The 16,443-nt window shown below is 54.9% G+C and overlaps 1 protein-coding gene across 1 annotated transcript; it reads right to left on the minus strand.

Moving 5' to 3' along the window:
* Positions 1-5,289: 5,289 nt before the first annotated feature.
* On the minus strand, positions 5,290-7,259 carry kcna4 (potassium voltage-gated channel, shaker-related subfamily, member 4). The gene has a single exon (XM_072464488.1). It carries the CDS (start codon positions 7,240-7,242, stop codon positions 5,293-5,295), a length of 1,950 nt encoding a protein of 649 aa, XP_072320589.1. The 5' UTR covers positions 7,243-7,259; the 3' UTR covers positions 5,290-5,292.
* Positions 7,260-16,443: the final 9,184 nt, after the last annotated feature.

Here is a 16,443-nt window from a genome sequence, read left to right on the forward strand (position 1 = left end):
ACGGGGGGGAGTGAGTGTGGAGGACGGGGGAGAGTGAGTGTGGAGGACGGGGGGGGAGTGAGTGTGGAGGACGGTGGGGAGTGAGTGTGGAGGACGGGGGGGGAGTGAGTGTGGAGGACGGTGGGGAGTGAGTGTGGAGGACGGGGGGGAAGTGAGTGTGGAGGACGGGGGGGAAGTGAGTGTGGAGGACGGGGGGGGAGTGAGTGTGGAGGACGGGGGGAAGTGAGTGTGGAGGACGGGGGGGAGTGAGTGTGGAGGACGGGGGGGGAGTGAGTGTGGAGGACGGGGGGGAGTGAGTGTGGAGGACGGGGGGGATTGAGTGTGGAGGACGGGGGGGGGAGTGTGGAGGACGGGGGGGAAGTGAGTGTGGAGGACGGGGGGGAGTGAGTGTGGAGGACGGGGGGAGTGAGTGTGGAGGACGGGGGAAGTGAGTGTGGAGGACGGGGGGGAGTGAGTGTGGAGGACGGGGGGAGTGAGTGTGGAGGACGGGGGGGGAAGTGAGTGTGGAGGACGGGGGGCGGGGGGGAAGTGAGTGTGGAGGACGGGGGGGAAGTGAGTGTGGAGGACGGGGGGGAGTGAGTGTGGAGGACGGGGGGGAGTGAGTGTGGAGGACGGGGGGGAAGTGAGTGTGGAAGACGGGGGGAGTGAGTGTGGAGGACGGGGGGGAGTGAGTGTGGAGGACGGGGGGGGAAGTGAATGTGGAGGACGGGGGGAGTGAGTGTGGAGGACGGGGGGAGTGAGTGTGGAGGACGGGGGGGAAGTGAGTGTGGAGGACGGGGGGGAAGTGAGTGTGGAGGACGGGGGGGAGTGAGTGTGGAGGACGGGGGGGAAGTGAGTGTGGAAGACGGGGGGAGTGAGTGTGGAGGACGGGGGGGAGTGAGTGTGGAGGACGGGGGGGGAAGTGAATGTGGAGGACGGGGGGAAGTGAGTGTGGAGGACGGGGGGAAGTGAGTGTGGAGGACGGGGGGGAAGTGAGTGTGGAGGACGGGGGGGAGTGAGTGTGGAGGACGGGGGGGAGTGAGTGTGGAGGACGGGGGGGAAGTGAGTGGGGAGGACGGGGGGAAGTGAGTGTGGAGGACGGGGGGGAAGTGAGTGTGGAGGACGGGGGGAAGTGAGTGTGGAGAACGGGGGGAGTGAGTGTGGAGGACGGGGGGGAAGTGAGTGTGGAGGACGGGGGGAAGTGAGTGTGGAGGACGGGGGGAAGTGAGTGTGGAGGACGGGGGGGAAGTCAGTGTGGAGGAAGGGGGGGAAGTGAGTGTGGAGGACGGGGGGGAAGTGAGTGTGGAGGACGGGGGGAAGTGAGTGTGGAGGACGGGGGGGAGTGAGTGTGGGGGGGAAGTGAGTGTGGAGGACGGGGGGGAGTGAGTGTGGAGGACGGGGGGAAGTGAGTGTGGAGGAAGGGGGGAAGTGAGTGTGGAGGACGGGGGGAAGTGAGTGTGGAGGACGAGGGGGGAAGTGAGTGTGGAGGACGGGGGGGGAGTGAGTGTGGAGGACGGGGGGGAAGTGAGTTTGGAGGACGGGGGGAAGTGAGTGTGGAGGACGGGGGGGAAGTAAGTGTGGAGGACGGGGGGAAGTGAGTGTGGAGGACGGGGGGAAGTGAGTGTGGAGGACGGGGGGGGAAGTGAGTGTGGAGGACGGGGGGGGGAAGTGAGTGTGGAGGACGGGGGGGAAGTGAGTGTGGAGGACGGGGGGAAGTGAGTGTGGAGGACGGGGGGGAAGTGAGTGTGGAGGACGGGGGGGAAGTGAGTGTGGAGGACGGGGGGGAGTGAGTGTGGAGGACGGGGGGGAAGTGAGTGTGGAGGACGGGGGGGGAGTGAGTGTGGAGGACGGGGGGGAAGTGAGTGTGGAGGACGGGGGGGAAGTGAGTGTGGAGGACGGGGGGGAGTGAGTGTGGAGGACGGGGGGGAAGTGAGTGTGGAGGACGGGGGGGAAGTGAGTGTGGAGGACGGGGGGGAGTGAGTGTGGAGGACGGGGGGGAAGTGAGTGTGGAGGACGGGGGGGAAGTGAGTGTGGAGGACGGGGGGGAAGTGAGTGTTGAGGACGGGGGGGAAGTGAGTGTGGAGGACGGGGGGAAGTGAGTGTGGAGGACGGGGGGAAGTGAGTGTGGAGGACGGGGGGCCTACCTTGGAAGACATCCACATCCCCGCGGTTCCTCTGAGCTCGGAGATACTCGTAATCCTCTGGAGGAAAGAAGAATTGTGCGCGAGGTCCGGCGGCGGAAGAGGAAGCTGCTCATTAAACTCCAGGACAGTTCCACCACCACCACAACAAGTCCTTTTCTGCCGTAGCTCTGTCCGCCTCTGAGTAAAGGGATTCTGGGTCCGTCTGAGGTCGTTTCCAGGGACACCGAGAGGACACCGAGGGGACACCGAGGGGACAGCGTCTGTCCGTGGGAAAGAGCCGGCGGAACAAGACCAGCTGATACTCCAGATTCATTCCAGTACGTGGCTCTCGTCGGGGGTCAACGGGCGTCTCGGGCCCTTTGTCCAGAACAGAATAGAAACCTGGTGTGCTAACTGTGCTGCTGCGTCTTTAAAGGATCCTGTGAATACTAAGATATCCAACTGTAACAAAATAAAGTCCTCTCGCCCTCCCCGCCACGCAATACGCCCCGCCACGCAATACGCCCCGCAATACGCCTCCTTTACTACAGTTTCCGTCTCAAAAAAAAACCTAAAAAACGATTTTTTCACCAAACTACATAGTGCAAACTGATGTGACTTTATTGCATAACAGCCGACCACCCTCCGCCCTCCCCCACGATGCCCTCCGCCCTCACCCACGATGCCCTCCGCCCTCACCCACGATGCCCTCCGCTCTCACCCTTGATGCCCTCCGCCCTCACCCACGATGCCCTCCGCTCTCACCCTTGATGCCCTCCGCCCTCACCCACGATGCCCTCCGCTCTCACCCTTGATGCCCTCCGCCCTCACCCACGATGCCCTCCGCTCTAACCCTTTATGCCCTCCGCCCTCACCCACGATGCCCTGCGCTCTCACCCACGATGCCCTGCACTCTTACCCACGATGCCCTGCGCTCTCACGATGCCCTGCGCGCTTACCCACGATGCCCTGCGCTCTCACCCACGATGCCCTGCGCTCTCACGATGCCCTGCGCTCTCACCCACGATGCCCTGCGCTCTCACCCACGATGCCCTGCGCTCTCACGATGCCCTGCGCTCTCACCCACGATGCCCTGCGCTCTCACGATGCCCTGCGCGCTTACCCACGATGCCCTGCGCTCTTACCCACGATGCCCTGCGCTCTCACCCATGATGCCCTGCACTCTCACGATGCCCTGCGCTCTTACCCACGATGCCCTGCACTCTTACCCACGATGCCCTGCGCTCTCACGATGCCCTGCGCTCTCACCCACGATGCCCTGCACTCTTACCCACGATGCCCTGCGCTCTCACGATGCCCTGCGCGCTTACCCACGATGCCCTGCGCTCTCACCCACGATGCCCTGCGCTCTCACGATGCCCTGCGCTCTTACCCACGATGCCCTGCGCTCTCACGATGCCCTGCGCTCTCACGATGCCCTGCGCTCTTACCCACGATGCCCTGCGCTCTCACCCATGATGCCCAGCGCGTCCTCTCCTACATGTGCTTCTGGGGTCATATTTGGAAGACCAATATTAAAATGACATTTGTTATTGAAATAAAAGACTAGAAGGTGAGACTGTGGTCAAAGCGCCGCAGGAGGGAATCTGACCACAACATCAGGACCACAGCCGGTCATTCCACTCCCAGGGAAACTGGTGTGTTTTTGACCTCCACATATTCAGTAACTGTCAAATGTGACTTTAGTTGTGGCGTTTTTGTCTAAGAATATAACTTCATCAAGGTGTGGGCAAAATGGGACACTTTCTTTCTCTTCTTCTTCTTCTTCTTATTTTTATTATTTTGTTGAATGTGCATATTTTTTGTCTTTCCATCAGGGAGATAAAACACACACAACAAACACTTTCAGATTGTCGAGGGGGTGGGCCTATGGGCGTGTCCAGTGTTGGTCAGATCGCTTCGTTTAAAGTAATCAGATTACTTTTCTTGAATCGCTCTGTAAAAAAGCAAAATATATAAAAATGAATGATGAAGATTCGTAAGTCTTAGCGACAATGAAAGGTGCAGTTATGGATGAAAACGCTCGCTCCGACGTACTTTTCCTTCCAGTTTATTATTCAGGCTTATGTTTATGTTAATTATGGTGTTTTTCTTCTTCTTTTTTTTAAACATCCAGATCAAAAAGGTGCACGTTTCTAGACGGATGTTTCTGCTGTTTTTGTGCTTCTGATTGGCTTTATATGGAATTATTATAAAAGCTGTTTATTACTGTGTAAAAGAGCGAATGTTTGGAGCAAATATGAAGCCAAAAAAAACATCTACACAAAGATCATCGCACGGTTCTGGACTCAGAGTCGGCTCCTGGAAACATTTAACTATAACTTTACTCTTTATTCCTCATCAACATCAAACATCTCGTGAGAACTGCGACGTCACAAAGATGCGCCGCTTTATTTCCTTTTTTTGTGTGATTTTTTACAGTCTAATGTGAATAAAAGACATCTGTTTGTCAGAAAAGTCACGCGCAGTTACAAGGGCTGATGACTATAACCTGATCACATTACAACCATTGAAGATTATTACGTTACTGGAAAAGTAATCAGATTACAGTGAGTGGCGTGTCACTGCCCGACACTGGACACGTTTTCACCCGTAACTTTGGTAATTCGTCACACTCTTTGTGATTCTGCACGTGCTCAGGTTATTGTAAGTGACCGTCCCACTTTACCCACCGTCCCACTTTACCCACCGTCCCACTGTCCCACTTTACCCACACGTGTCGTCCGCCGTTATTCACCCCCGTTTCCTCCAGGAGCGTCTTGTGATCTTTATATTTAAATTTGGACATTTGCAGTCACATATAATATCCTACTTGTATTTCCATCACTTTTAATCACTGTAACTAAGTCTCTTGGTTCATTTGGCCGTATGTCTCTCCCTTCGCTCATCTCTTTACATTTGTGCTGGGCTGTGCGGGTTTTTCTGAACCCGATACAAACGAATAAATCAGGGATAGTAACGATGTGCTTTCGGCGCTGGAAGAAACGTCTAAAACAGAATTTGAAACGTCCGCTCCGTCCTGATTCTGCTCGTGCGACGCGGGTGTGCACCCCACCACACGGCGCCCCACCACACGGCGCCCCACCACACGGCGACCACCGGCGGCGGCTGCGGGATCTGACAAACGTTTAACGAAAGAAAAGAGAGAGGGGCGGCGGCGCCTTCCGGGTCACACGTCAGTCTGGATGGATTTGGAGACGGTGCTGTTTCTCCTGCTGATGATGTCGGTGCCGTTGCCTTTGCCGGGGCTTTTGTCCAGGCCGCACAGCGACTCGGTCACGCCTTCCTCCATCTCCATGTACTCGGCCTTGTCCCCCAGCGACGAGCCCGACGGCGAGCCTTTGAACTTACGCAGGAAGTCTGGGAAGTAGGGGCACCCGGGCGGCACGCTCTCCACGGCGGGCGCCTGGTCCTCGTTGTCCGTCTCGCGGTGGTAGAAGTAGTTGAAGTTGGAGACGATGACCGGCACCGGCAGCGCGATGGTCAGCACCCCGGCGATGGCGCACAGCGAGCCCACGATCTTGCCCCCCACGGTGATGGGCTTCATGTCGCCGTAGCCCACCGTCGTCATGGTAACCACGGCCCACCAGAAAGCGTCGGGGATGCTGGTGAACTGCGACGTGGGCTCGTCCGCCTCGGCGAAGTACACGGCGCTGGAGAAGAGGATGACTCCGATGACGAGGAAGAAGATGAGCAGCGCCAGCTCCCTCATGCTCGCGCGCAGCGTGTGGCCCAGGATCTGGAGGCCCTTCGAGTGCCGGGACAGTTTGAAAATCCGGAAGACACGCACGAGCCGGATAATTCTGAGTATGGCGAAGCTCATGGCCTGCTGCCCGTTGCCCTGCTGCTGCGCCAGGTCCGTGCCCAGCGTGATGAAGTAAGGCAAGATGGACACGATGTCTATGGAGTTCATGATGTTCTTGAAGAACGCCGGCTTGCTCGGACAGGCGAAGAAGCGCACGCTGATTTCGAAGGAGAACCAGATGATGCACACGGTCTCCACGATGAAGAAGGGGTCGTTGAACGGGGTGAAGCCGGCGTCGGGCTGGGTGGAGTTGCCGCGCGGCTGGAGGTATTCCTTCTCGTCCCTGAACTCCGGCAGCGTTTCCAGACAGAATATGACGATGGAGATAACGATGACCAGGACCGACACCACAGCGATGCCCCGGGCCGGGCTGGAGCTCTCCGGGTACTCGAACAGGAGCCAGATCTGCCGCTTGAACTCGTCCTCCGGCAGCGGCTTCTCCTCCTCTTTCACAAAACCCTCGTCCTCCCGAAACTTCAGGATGGCCTCGTCTCCCAGCTCGTAGAACTTGACCTCCTCGGAGAAGATGTCAAAGGGGACGTTGGCCGGTCTTTTTAAACGCCCTCCTGACTGATAATAATAAAGAATGGCATCAAAGCTCGGTCTGTTCCTGTCAAAAAAGTACTCGTTCCTCAATGGGTCAAAGTAGCGGGTCCGTTTGTCCGGGTCCCCCAGGAGCGTGTCGGGGAACTGAGAGAGAGTTTTGAGCTGAGTCTCAAACCTGAGGCCGGACACGTTGATGACCACGCGCTCGCAGCAGCAGCCGCAGCCGTACACGCTCTCGTAGCCGGACTGCGGTCTCCGGTCCGACGCGCTGTCCTCCTCGTCTTCCATGTTGCACACAAAGCTCTGGAGTCTTCTCCTGGGGCCGCGCGGCTCGGGCTCCCGGTCCTCCTCTCCTCCATCCTGCACCTCCTCCTCACCCTGCGCCTCCTCCTCCTCCTCCTCCTCCTCCTCCTCCTCCGGGATCATCACGTCCTCCTCGGACCCGAGCAGCGCCAGTTCAGAGTGACGCAAGTCTCCTCCGAGTTTCCAGCGCCCTGCGCCGCCGCCACGCGCGCGTTGTTTCCGCGCTCTGTGCAGCTCTGAGGAGCGCGTGGAGGACGCGGCGCGGTGCTGGTGGTTGTTGAGGTGATGAACGGCAGAGGAAGCGGACGCGGCAGCGGCAGAGCCTTCGCCGCCTCCGTCAGAAGCCGCCGCTTGAGCCGCCGCTGCCGCACGCGACTGCCGTTCCCGCTCGCGCTCTCTTTCACGCGCGCGTGCGTGCGCGTAATAGGGCACGTGGCTGTCTGCGCCGACCATCGCAAACTCCATGGCTGCTGAGGCTGTGGGAGCGCGCGCTACAGCTGGAGAGACGGCCTAGTTACCAAGGCAACGCGCAAGCGGGCGGCAGCATCAGTGGAGTGCGGAAAACAGAGCAAATCATGCTGCCGCCGCACGAGACAAGGCCAGAGATTCAACCGCACGGGAGCGGGGCCATGTTCAAGCTGAGGAGCAGGGGCCCTCAGATGCCCCCCACCCCCTCCCCCCCGGGACCAGAGCGGGCTCCTCAGGCGCGCGCCCCCCCTCCCCCTGACCTGAACATGTGTGAGACACTTTACAGCAGCAACAGTCTTATTATTAGTATAATTATGATTCTATTCCACAGGACGTCACGCGGCCACGCGGTAATCCAAGGCCAAATCACCAGAACTCCTCTTGCTCTTGAGGCTTTAAGTTTAGTCCCATTTTAACATCCACGTGACGTGCTCCAGACTGAGCCACAAAGAACTTCAGCTCAGATCCACTTGACGCGGAGCGCGGAGCGGCCGCGCGTAAAAGACAAAATTGCAGGAGCAGGTATTATAATCCAACCAATCAGGCGCGAGTGCAGCTGCCCACCGCGACCACGACCACGACCACGACCACGACCACGGTCAGCTCCGGCTCCGGCTCCGGACTTCGGCCCGTTTATGACATCACCAAATGATAAACAGTAAAAACATTTGGAGCGGGTTCGGCGTCACGTCAGGTGCTCGTCCCGCTGCTCCTCACGCTAAATCCCGGATGCCATTTTAAAACATTGAAACCGGAGGGAGGGCGATGTGTCCTGGCTCTCCAGTCGGTTCCGTTCGCCTGACAGAGAGAGAGAGAGAGAGAGGGAGAGAGAGAGAATGGGTTAGAACATTAAAGACACAACGATCTGTTTCTCCTGCGCCGCGCGTCACGTGACGCTCACAATGACTTACAGGTGGAAAGCGGTCAACGCGTCCTGCTTTCTGGAGAAGCAGCGACGACGTACACCGTGAACCCCCCTCGCCCCCCCTCCAAAACAATCTCCCCCTTCCTCCTCCTCCTCTTTCTCCTCCTCTTTCTCCTCCTCTTTCTCCTCCTCCTTATCCAGGGAAGAAGGAGGCGCGCAAGTCTGACGCACTTTCTCACGCGGAGGAGAAGGAGCTCTGTCTCTGTCTCTGTCTCTGTCTCTGTCTGTTTGTCTCTCAGTGTCTCTGTCCCTCTGTGTCTCTCTCTGTCTCTGTCGCGTCGTCTGGTGCTGGTGCTGGACTTGAAAGACGCGTGGATGGAGGAGAGACGCGTGGATGGAGGAGTCAGGTGCGCGGGGTGGAGTAACGTGCCAGTCCTGCGCGCGCGTACACTGTGGCGGGCCCGCGGTGGTGCCGATGCCCTCCCATGGTGATGGTGGTGGAGGTGGTGGTGGAGGTGGTGGTGGTGAGGATGGAGAGAGGGAAAGTGTGTGGTGGAGAATGGAGCGGCGCACGGGCACTGCCTGGTGGACGCGCGGTGGAACTGCACGCGCTCGTGACGTGAGGACTGACATGAGCTCTGAGTTTCTAAAGAAAATAAGTTTTGTTTTGTGTTTTTAGGTATTTTAAAATATTTGTTACTTTTATTGATTATTTCATGTTGCTATGTTTTGTTTTATTTGCATTTGATCAGGATGGAATGTTCTGAGGTTCAGGACACAGCGGCTTGATACATTAAATGAGGCCTGGCATGTTGCTGAAGGTCCTGGGTTCAACTCCCAGGCTGCATGAGGCCTTCTGTTTGCATGTTCTCCCCGTGTCTGTGTAGGTTTCCCTCATCTCTAAAAGCATGCGCAATGTGCTCCTCCATAACAACCTGGAGGTCAATGCTCAGCAGACAGTGGAGGTGGACTTCAGGAGGGTCACATCACCCCTGACCCCCCTCACCACCATGGACTCCCATCAGCTCTTCATTGGTCAGACCCAGCAGAAGATGTACTTCCTGAGGAAAGCCAGAGGTCATAGTGCAGTTCTCTGCCTGACCTCCTCCGCTGTCACTCTGCAGCGTGTGCTCTGCTGGAGTGACCGCTCCAGGACCTGTGCATCTCAGGGACTCAATGTGGTTGGGTCATAGCTGACCTTTACCCTGGACATATTATGTCAGTCCAGTCCTTGATTGTGGTGAGGTCAGCCATTTCTTAATGATGGCCTTTTTTCCTGCCTCCAATAGTCTATTCCAAAGGTACTTGCACCACCAGATACTGTGTGGCACTGTAGCCTGTCAAGGTGATGGCAGGAGGGCCTATTTAAGGCCTCATCGTGGCGGCCTCATCGTGGCGGCCTCATCGTGGCGGCCTCATCGCGGCGGCCTCATCGCGGCGGCCTCATCGCGGCGGCCTCATCGCGGCGGCCTCATCGCGGCGGCCTCATCGTGTTGGCCACGGGGCTACAGAGCGGAGCCAGACGGTGGTTGTTGTGCACGTGTTGACACACAGTGTTGGGCTCTAATGCTCCTGCTAATGCTTCTAATTGTTCAGGCGTTACAAAATAAATTGGATTGAATGTTTGTGAATTATTTTCACTGACAATAAAAAATAAACCTCTTTCTGATTCTGATTCTGATTTTTCTACCTTTCAAGTTCAAACCCAACATGCAAACACATGAACCACAGAAACACGAAACACATGACAAGATAAAATGGAAAACAAAAAGGTTTGTGCCAAAAACACTCACTGAACCCAAAACCCAATCATATCAAAGATGAAAAGAGGGAAGTCCATTCCTAATGAAAGAAGACGGTGTAATCCCTCATATGTCCCTTGGTAGAAAAAAAGTCGTATCATCTGGAATCTATTTTTAGAAAAACCAAACGTTTTGACTCTCATCCATCTTTGGCACAGAGTTACGGAAGTTAAGGGCCAAGGTGGAGGCAAAAGTAAGATCCTGAATATGGATTCCAGATCGCGTAGGACTAACATCCAACTTGTGAGACTACCAGAGGGAAAATAGAGGACGACCCCTAAAGTTTCCTTGAGAAGGTCATCCTGGAGTTGCTGTCTCCCCATCGCAGTAGAAAGAGCACATCATCTGGGCCGGAAAAGACCAGCTGCTGATAAACCACAAGGCCAGATAATCAGGTTTCTTAACAATCGTGTGAAGGAGCGCGTCATGACGGCTGCAAACGCTAAAGGAGACCTCAATACCAAGGCAAACGAGTAGTCACCCAACATATTCCAGACAAGATTCAACAAGAATGACAAACGTCCCACTACATCTGTGAGGAATTCAAGACGAGAAAACTGAGGCTTGTGTTTTCTTTCCCAGCGACTCCTCCGACTTTAGAAGGTCAGAAATGGTCAGATCACCAGCAGAGGCAGAGATGCTCCTCAGGAAGACGCAAAGCAAAGAGAGATTTGCTTTTGACATCAGACTTTATGCTCCATGTCGGCTGCTCTGCTGTGGTCTTCAATTCCATGTCTAATTCCATCCACTCACTTAAGGCTAAATGTGGGAGATTAGATTTTTGGGAAAATGGATGAATTCAGGACAGCAGAGGAGCCTGGTGGTCTGAGGAGGTAGTGCATGTAGTTCTCCGTGAGGATCGGTTCCAGAAGCCGGGGAGTCTATCGGGGGGCCCTTCATTAGCGATTGTAGAAAAAGATTCAGAGAAAATGTGTGACTTTGGCCTGACGTCAGCGTAAATGCTCCTCATCATGCTCCTCATCATGCTCCTCATCATGCTCCTCATCATGTTTCTCATCATGCTCCTCACCGTGTTCCTCACCGTGCTCCTCATCATGCTCCTCACCATGCTCCTCATCATGCTCCTCATCATGCTCCTCATCATGTTCCTCGTCATGTTCCTCATCATGTTCCTCATCATGTTCCTCGTCATGCTCCTCATCATGCTCCTCATCATGCTCCTCATCATGCTCCTCATCATGATCCTCATCATGCTCCTCATCGTGTTCCTCACCGTGTTCCTCACCGTGCTCCTCATCATGCTCCTCATCATGCTCCTCATCATGCTCCTCATCATGATCCTCATCATGCTCCTCATCGTGTTCCTCATCATGCTCCTCATCATGCTCCTCATCATGCTCCTCATCATGCTCCTCATCATGATCCTCATCATGCTCCTCATCATGCTCCTCATCATGATCCTCATCATGCTCCTCATCGTGTTCCTCACCGTGTTCCTCACCGTGCTCCTCATCATGCTCCTCATCATGCTCCTCATCATGCTCCTCATCATGATCCTCATCATGCTCCTCATCGTGTTCCTCACCGTGTTCCTCACCGTGCTCCTCATCATGCTCCTCATCATGTTCCTCATCATGTTCCTCATCATGTTCCTCATCATGCTCCTCACCATGCTCCTCATCATGTTCCTCATCATGTTCCTCACCGTGTTCCTCACCGTGCTCCTCATCATGTTCCTCACCATGTTCCTCATCATGTTCCTCATCATGTTCCTCATCATGCTCCTCATCATGTTCCTCATCATGTTCCTCATCATGTTCCTCATCATGCTCCTCATCATGCTCCTCATCATGTTCCTCATCATGTTCCTCATCATGTTCCTCATCATGTTCCTCATCATGCTCCTCATCATGCTCCTCATCATGTTCCTCATCATGTTCCTCATCATGTTCCTCATCATGCTCCTCATCATGCTCCTCATCATGTTCCTCATCATGCTCCTCATCATGCTCCTCATCATGTTCCTCATCATGTTCCTCATCATGTTCCTCATCGTGTTCCTCATCATGTTCCTCATCATGCTCCTCATCATGCTCCTCATCATGCTCCTCATCATGCTCCTCACCATGCTCCTCACCATGCTCCTCACCATGTTCCTCATCATGCTCCTCATCATGCTCCTCACCATGCTCCTCACCATGTTCCTCATCATGTTCCTCGTCATGTTCCTCACCATGTTCCTCATCATGTTCCTCGTCATGTTCCTCATCATGTTCCTCATCATGTTCCTCGTCATGCTCCTCGTCATGCTCCTCGTCATGCTCCTCGTCATGTTCCTCATCATGCTCCTCATCATGTTCCTCACCGTGTTCCTCACCGTGCTCCTCACCGTGCTCTCATCGTGTTCCTCATCATGTTCCTCACCATGTTCCTCATCATGTTCCTCACCATGTTCCTCACCATGTTCCTCATCATGTTCCTCATCATGTTCCTCACCATGTTCCTCACCATGTTCCTCATCATGTTCCTCATCATGTTCCTGTGTTCCACACCGTGCTCCTCATCGTGTTCCTTATCGTGTTCCTCCTCGTGCTCCTCATCGTGCTCTCATCATGCTCCTCATCGTGTTCCTCATCGTGCTCTCATCATGCTCCTCATCATGCTCCTCATCATGTTCCTCATCATGTTCCTGATCATGCTCCTCGTCATGCTCCTCGTCATGCTCCCCGTCATGCTCCTCACCATGCTCCTCGTCATGCTCCTCGTCATGCTCCTCGTCATGCTCCTCACCGTGCTCCTCGTCATGCTCCTCGTCATGCTCCTCGTCATGCTCCTCATCATGTTCCTCATCATGTTCCTCATCATTCTCCTCATCATGTTCCTCATCATTCTCCTCATTGTGTTCCTCATCGTGCTCCTCATCGTGTTCCTCATCGTGTTCCTCATCGTGTTCCTCAACCTCTTCCTCATCATGTTCCTGATCATGCTCCTCATCATGTTCCTCATCATGTTCCTCGTCATGTTCCTCGTCATGCTCCTCGTCATGCTCCTCGTCATGCTCCTCATCATGCTCCTTGTCATGCTCCTCGTCATGCTCCTTGTCATGCTCCTCATCATGTTCCCGTGTTCCACACCGTGTTCCTCACCGTGCTCCTCATCGTGTTCCTCATCATGTTCCTGATCATGCTCCTCATCATGTTCCTCATCATGTTCCTCATCATGCCCCCGTCTTAAGGAGGTGAGTGGCATTTGACTTTAAGACAAAACATAGGAGATAAAACACAGAGGCCTGAGCTCCAGCTGAAGATCTACTGACGTCTGTTAAGGAGCCTCTTTAGTCTCTCCTGTTACTACTTTGTTAAATATTCGAGCACATCAACATCTGTGGAGTCACACCCAATATCTCATTCCTGGCGACGCCACTGGAGGCAACGTAAAGCAATTTAAGCTGGAGAAGTCGTGTATTTACCTGTGCGTGGGCCGCTGACCGGGAAGTGTGAGAGGAAGAAGCAGCAGAGCGTGAAAACAGCAAGTGGAAGATTTGACGTTCTAGGGCCGTGCGCCACCTGCTGACCACACCCTGAACTGTTTATAACAAGTCTTCAATAGCCACACCATAGACCCTGCGTCCCATGAACCATGAGCCACGCATCATTGGATTACATCTGCCTCTGAAGGCTCTTATTACAGCCTCTGATGAGACGGGGCCCTTTCCATTGTGCTGCCGCCGGCCACGCAAGCACAAGCAGAGAGGAACCTGCCGGAGAGGCCACAAACCACGCCATAATCCCTTTACCCTAGCTCATAAACATGAGAGGGGGGGAGAGGGGGTGAGGAGGGAGGGGGAGAGAGGGGAGAGAGAAGAGAGAGGGGGAGAGCAAGAGAAGAGAGAGAAGAGAGGGAGAAAGGAGGGAGAGTGAGAGAGAGAGATAAAGAGCCATAGAGAGAGACAGGGAAGGAAAGGTTAAGAAAGAGGCAGGTGAGACAGGACAGAGAGAAAGATAAAGGGAGGGAGAGTAAGAGAGAGAGGGAGAGAGAAGAGAGATAGGAGAGAGGGGAGAGAGAGTGAGAGGGGATAGAAGAGAGAGAGAGAGGGTGAGAGAGGAGGGGGAGAGAGGAGGGAGGGAGAAGAGAGAGGGGGTGAGCAAGAGAAGAGAGGGAGAGAGAGGGGGAGGTGACAGTTCACGCCACATTTGGAAACATCGTCTGATCTGATCCTGTTGAGCCTGGATGTTTGATGAGGCGGAAGTGCCCATAATGACCACATGAGCTCGGGTCAGAGAAGTGCCCATAATGACCACATGAGCTCGGGTCAGAGAAGTGCCCATAATGACCACATGAGCTCGGGTCAGAGAAGTGCCCATAACGACCACATGAGCTCGGGTCAGAGAAGTGCCCATAATGACCACATGAGCTCGGGTCAGAGAAGTGCCCATAATGACCACATGAGCTCGGGTCAGAGAAGTGCCCATAATGACCACATGAGCTCGGGTCAGAGAAGTGCCCATAACGACCACATGAGCTCGGGTCAGAGAAGTGCCCATAATGACCACATGAGCTCGGGTCAGAGAAGTGCCCATAATGACCACATGAGCTCGGGTCAGAGAAGTGCCCATAATGACCACATGAGCTCGGGTCAGAGAAGTGCCCATAACGACCACATGAGCTCGGGTCAGAGAAGTGCCCATAACGACCACATGAGCTCGGGTCAGAGAAGTGCCCATAATGACCACATGAGCTCGGGTCAGAGAAGTGCCCATAATGACCACATGAGCTCGGGTCAGAGAAGTGCCCATAATGACCACATGAGCTCGGGTCAGAGAAGTGCCCATAATGACCACATGAGCTCGGGTCAGAGAAGTGCCCATAATGACCACATGAGCTCGGGTCAGAGAAGTGCCCATAATGACCACATGAGCTCGGGTCAGAGAAGTGCCCATAATGACCACATGAGCTCGGGTCAGAGAAGTGCCCATAATGACCACATGAGCTCGGGTCAGAGAAGTGCCCATAACGACCACATGAGCTCGGGTCAGAGAAGTGCCCATAACGACCACATGAGCTCGGGTCAGAGAAGTGCCCATAATGACCACATGAGCTCGGGTCAGAGAAGTGCCCATAATGACCACATGAGCTCGGGTCAGAGAAGTGCCCATAATGACCACATGAGCTCGGGTCAGAGAAGTGCCCATAATGACCACATGAGCTCGGGTCAGAGAAGTGCCCATAATGACCACATGAGCTCGGGTCAGAGAAGTGCCCATAACGACCACATGAGCTCGGGTCAGAGAAGTGCCCATAACGACCACATGAGCTCGGGTCAGAGAAGTGCCCATAACGACCACATGAGCTCGGGTCAGAGAAGTGCCCATAATGACCTCATGAGCTCGGGTCAGAGAAGTGCCCATAATGACCACATGAGCTAGGGTCAGAGAAGTGCCCATAATGACCACATGAGCTCGGGTCAGAGAAGTGCCCATAACGACCACATGAGCTCGGGTCAGAGAAGTGCCCATAATGACCACATGAGCTCGGGTCAGAGAAGTGCCCATAATGACCACATGAGCTCGGGTCAGAGAAGTGCCCATAACGACCACATGAGCTCGGGTCAGAGAAGTGCCCATAACGACCACATGAGCTCGGGTCAGAGAAGTGCCCATAACGACCACATGAGCTCGGGTCAGAGAAGTGCCCATAATGACCACATGAGCTCGGGTCAGAGAAGTGCCCATAATGACCACATGAGCTCGGGTCAGAGAAGTGCCCATAACGACCACATGAGCTCGGGTCAGAGAAGTGCCCATAACGACCACATGAGCTCGGGTCAGAGAAGTGCCCATAATGACCACATGAGCTCGGGTCAGAGAAGTGCCCATAATGACCACATGAGCTCGGGTCAGAGAAGTGCCCATAACGACCACATGAGCTCGGGTCAGAGAAGTGCCCATAACGACCACATGAGCTCGGGTCAGAGAAGTGCCCATAATGACCACATGAGCTCGGGTCAGAGAAGTGCCCATAATGACCACATGAGCTCGGGTCAGAGAAGTGCCCATAATGACCACATGAGCTCGGGTCAGAGAAGTGCCCATAACGACCACATGAGCTCGGGTCAGAGAAGTGCCCATAACGACCACATGAGCTCGGGTCAGAGAAGTGCCCATAATGACCACATGAGCTCGGGTCAGAGAAGTGCCCATAATGACCACATGAGCTCGGGTCAGAGAAGTGCCCATAATGACCACATGAGCTCGGGTCAGAGAAGTGCCCATAATGACCACATGAGCTCGGGTCAGAGAAGTGCCCATAATGACCACATGAGCTCGGGTCAGAGAAGTGCCCATAACGACCACATGAGCTCGGGTCAGAGAAGTGCCCATAACGACCACATGAGCTCGGGTCAGAGAAGTGCCCATAACGACCACATGAGCTCGGGTCAGAGAAGTGCCCATAACGACCACATGAGCTCGGGTCAGAGAAGTGCCCATAACGACCACATGAGCTCGGGTCAGAGAAGTGCCCATAATGACCACATGAGCTCGGGTCAGAGAAGTGCCCATAATGACCACA

The sequence above is a fragment of the Eucyclogobius newberryi genome, unplaced genomic scaffold (assembly GCF_026437365.1).
Source record: "Eucyclogobius newberryi isolate DKJ021-1_F unplaced genomic scaffold, fEucNew1.0.hap1 SCAF_5, whole genome shotgun sequence".
Classification (NCBI taxonomy): domain Eukaryota; kingdom Metazoa; phylum Chordata; class Actinopteri; order Gobiiformes; family Gobiidae; genus Eucyclogobius; species Eucyclogobius newberryi.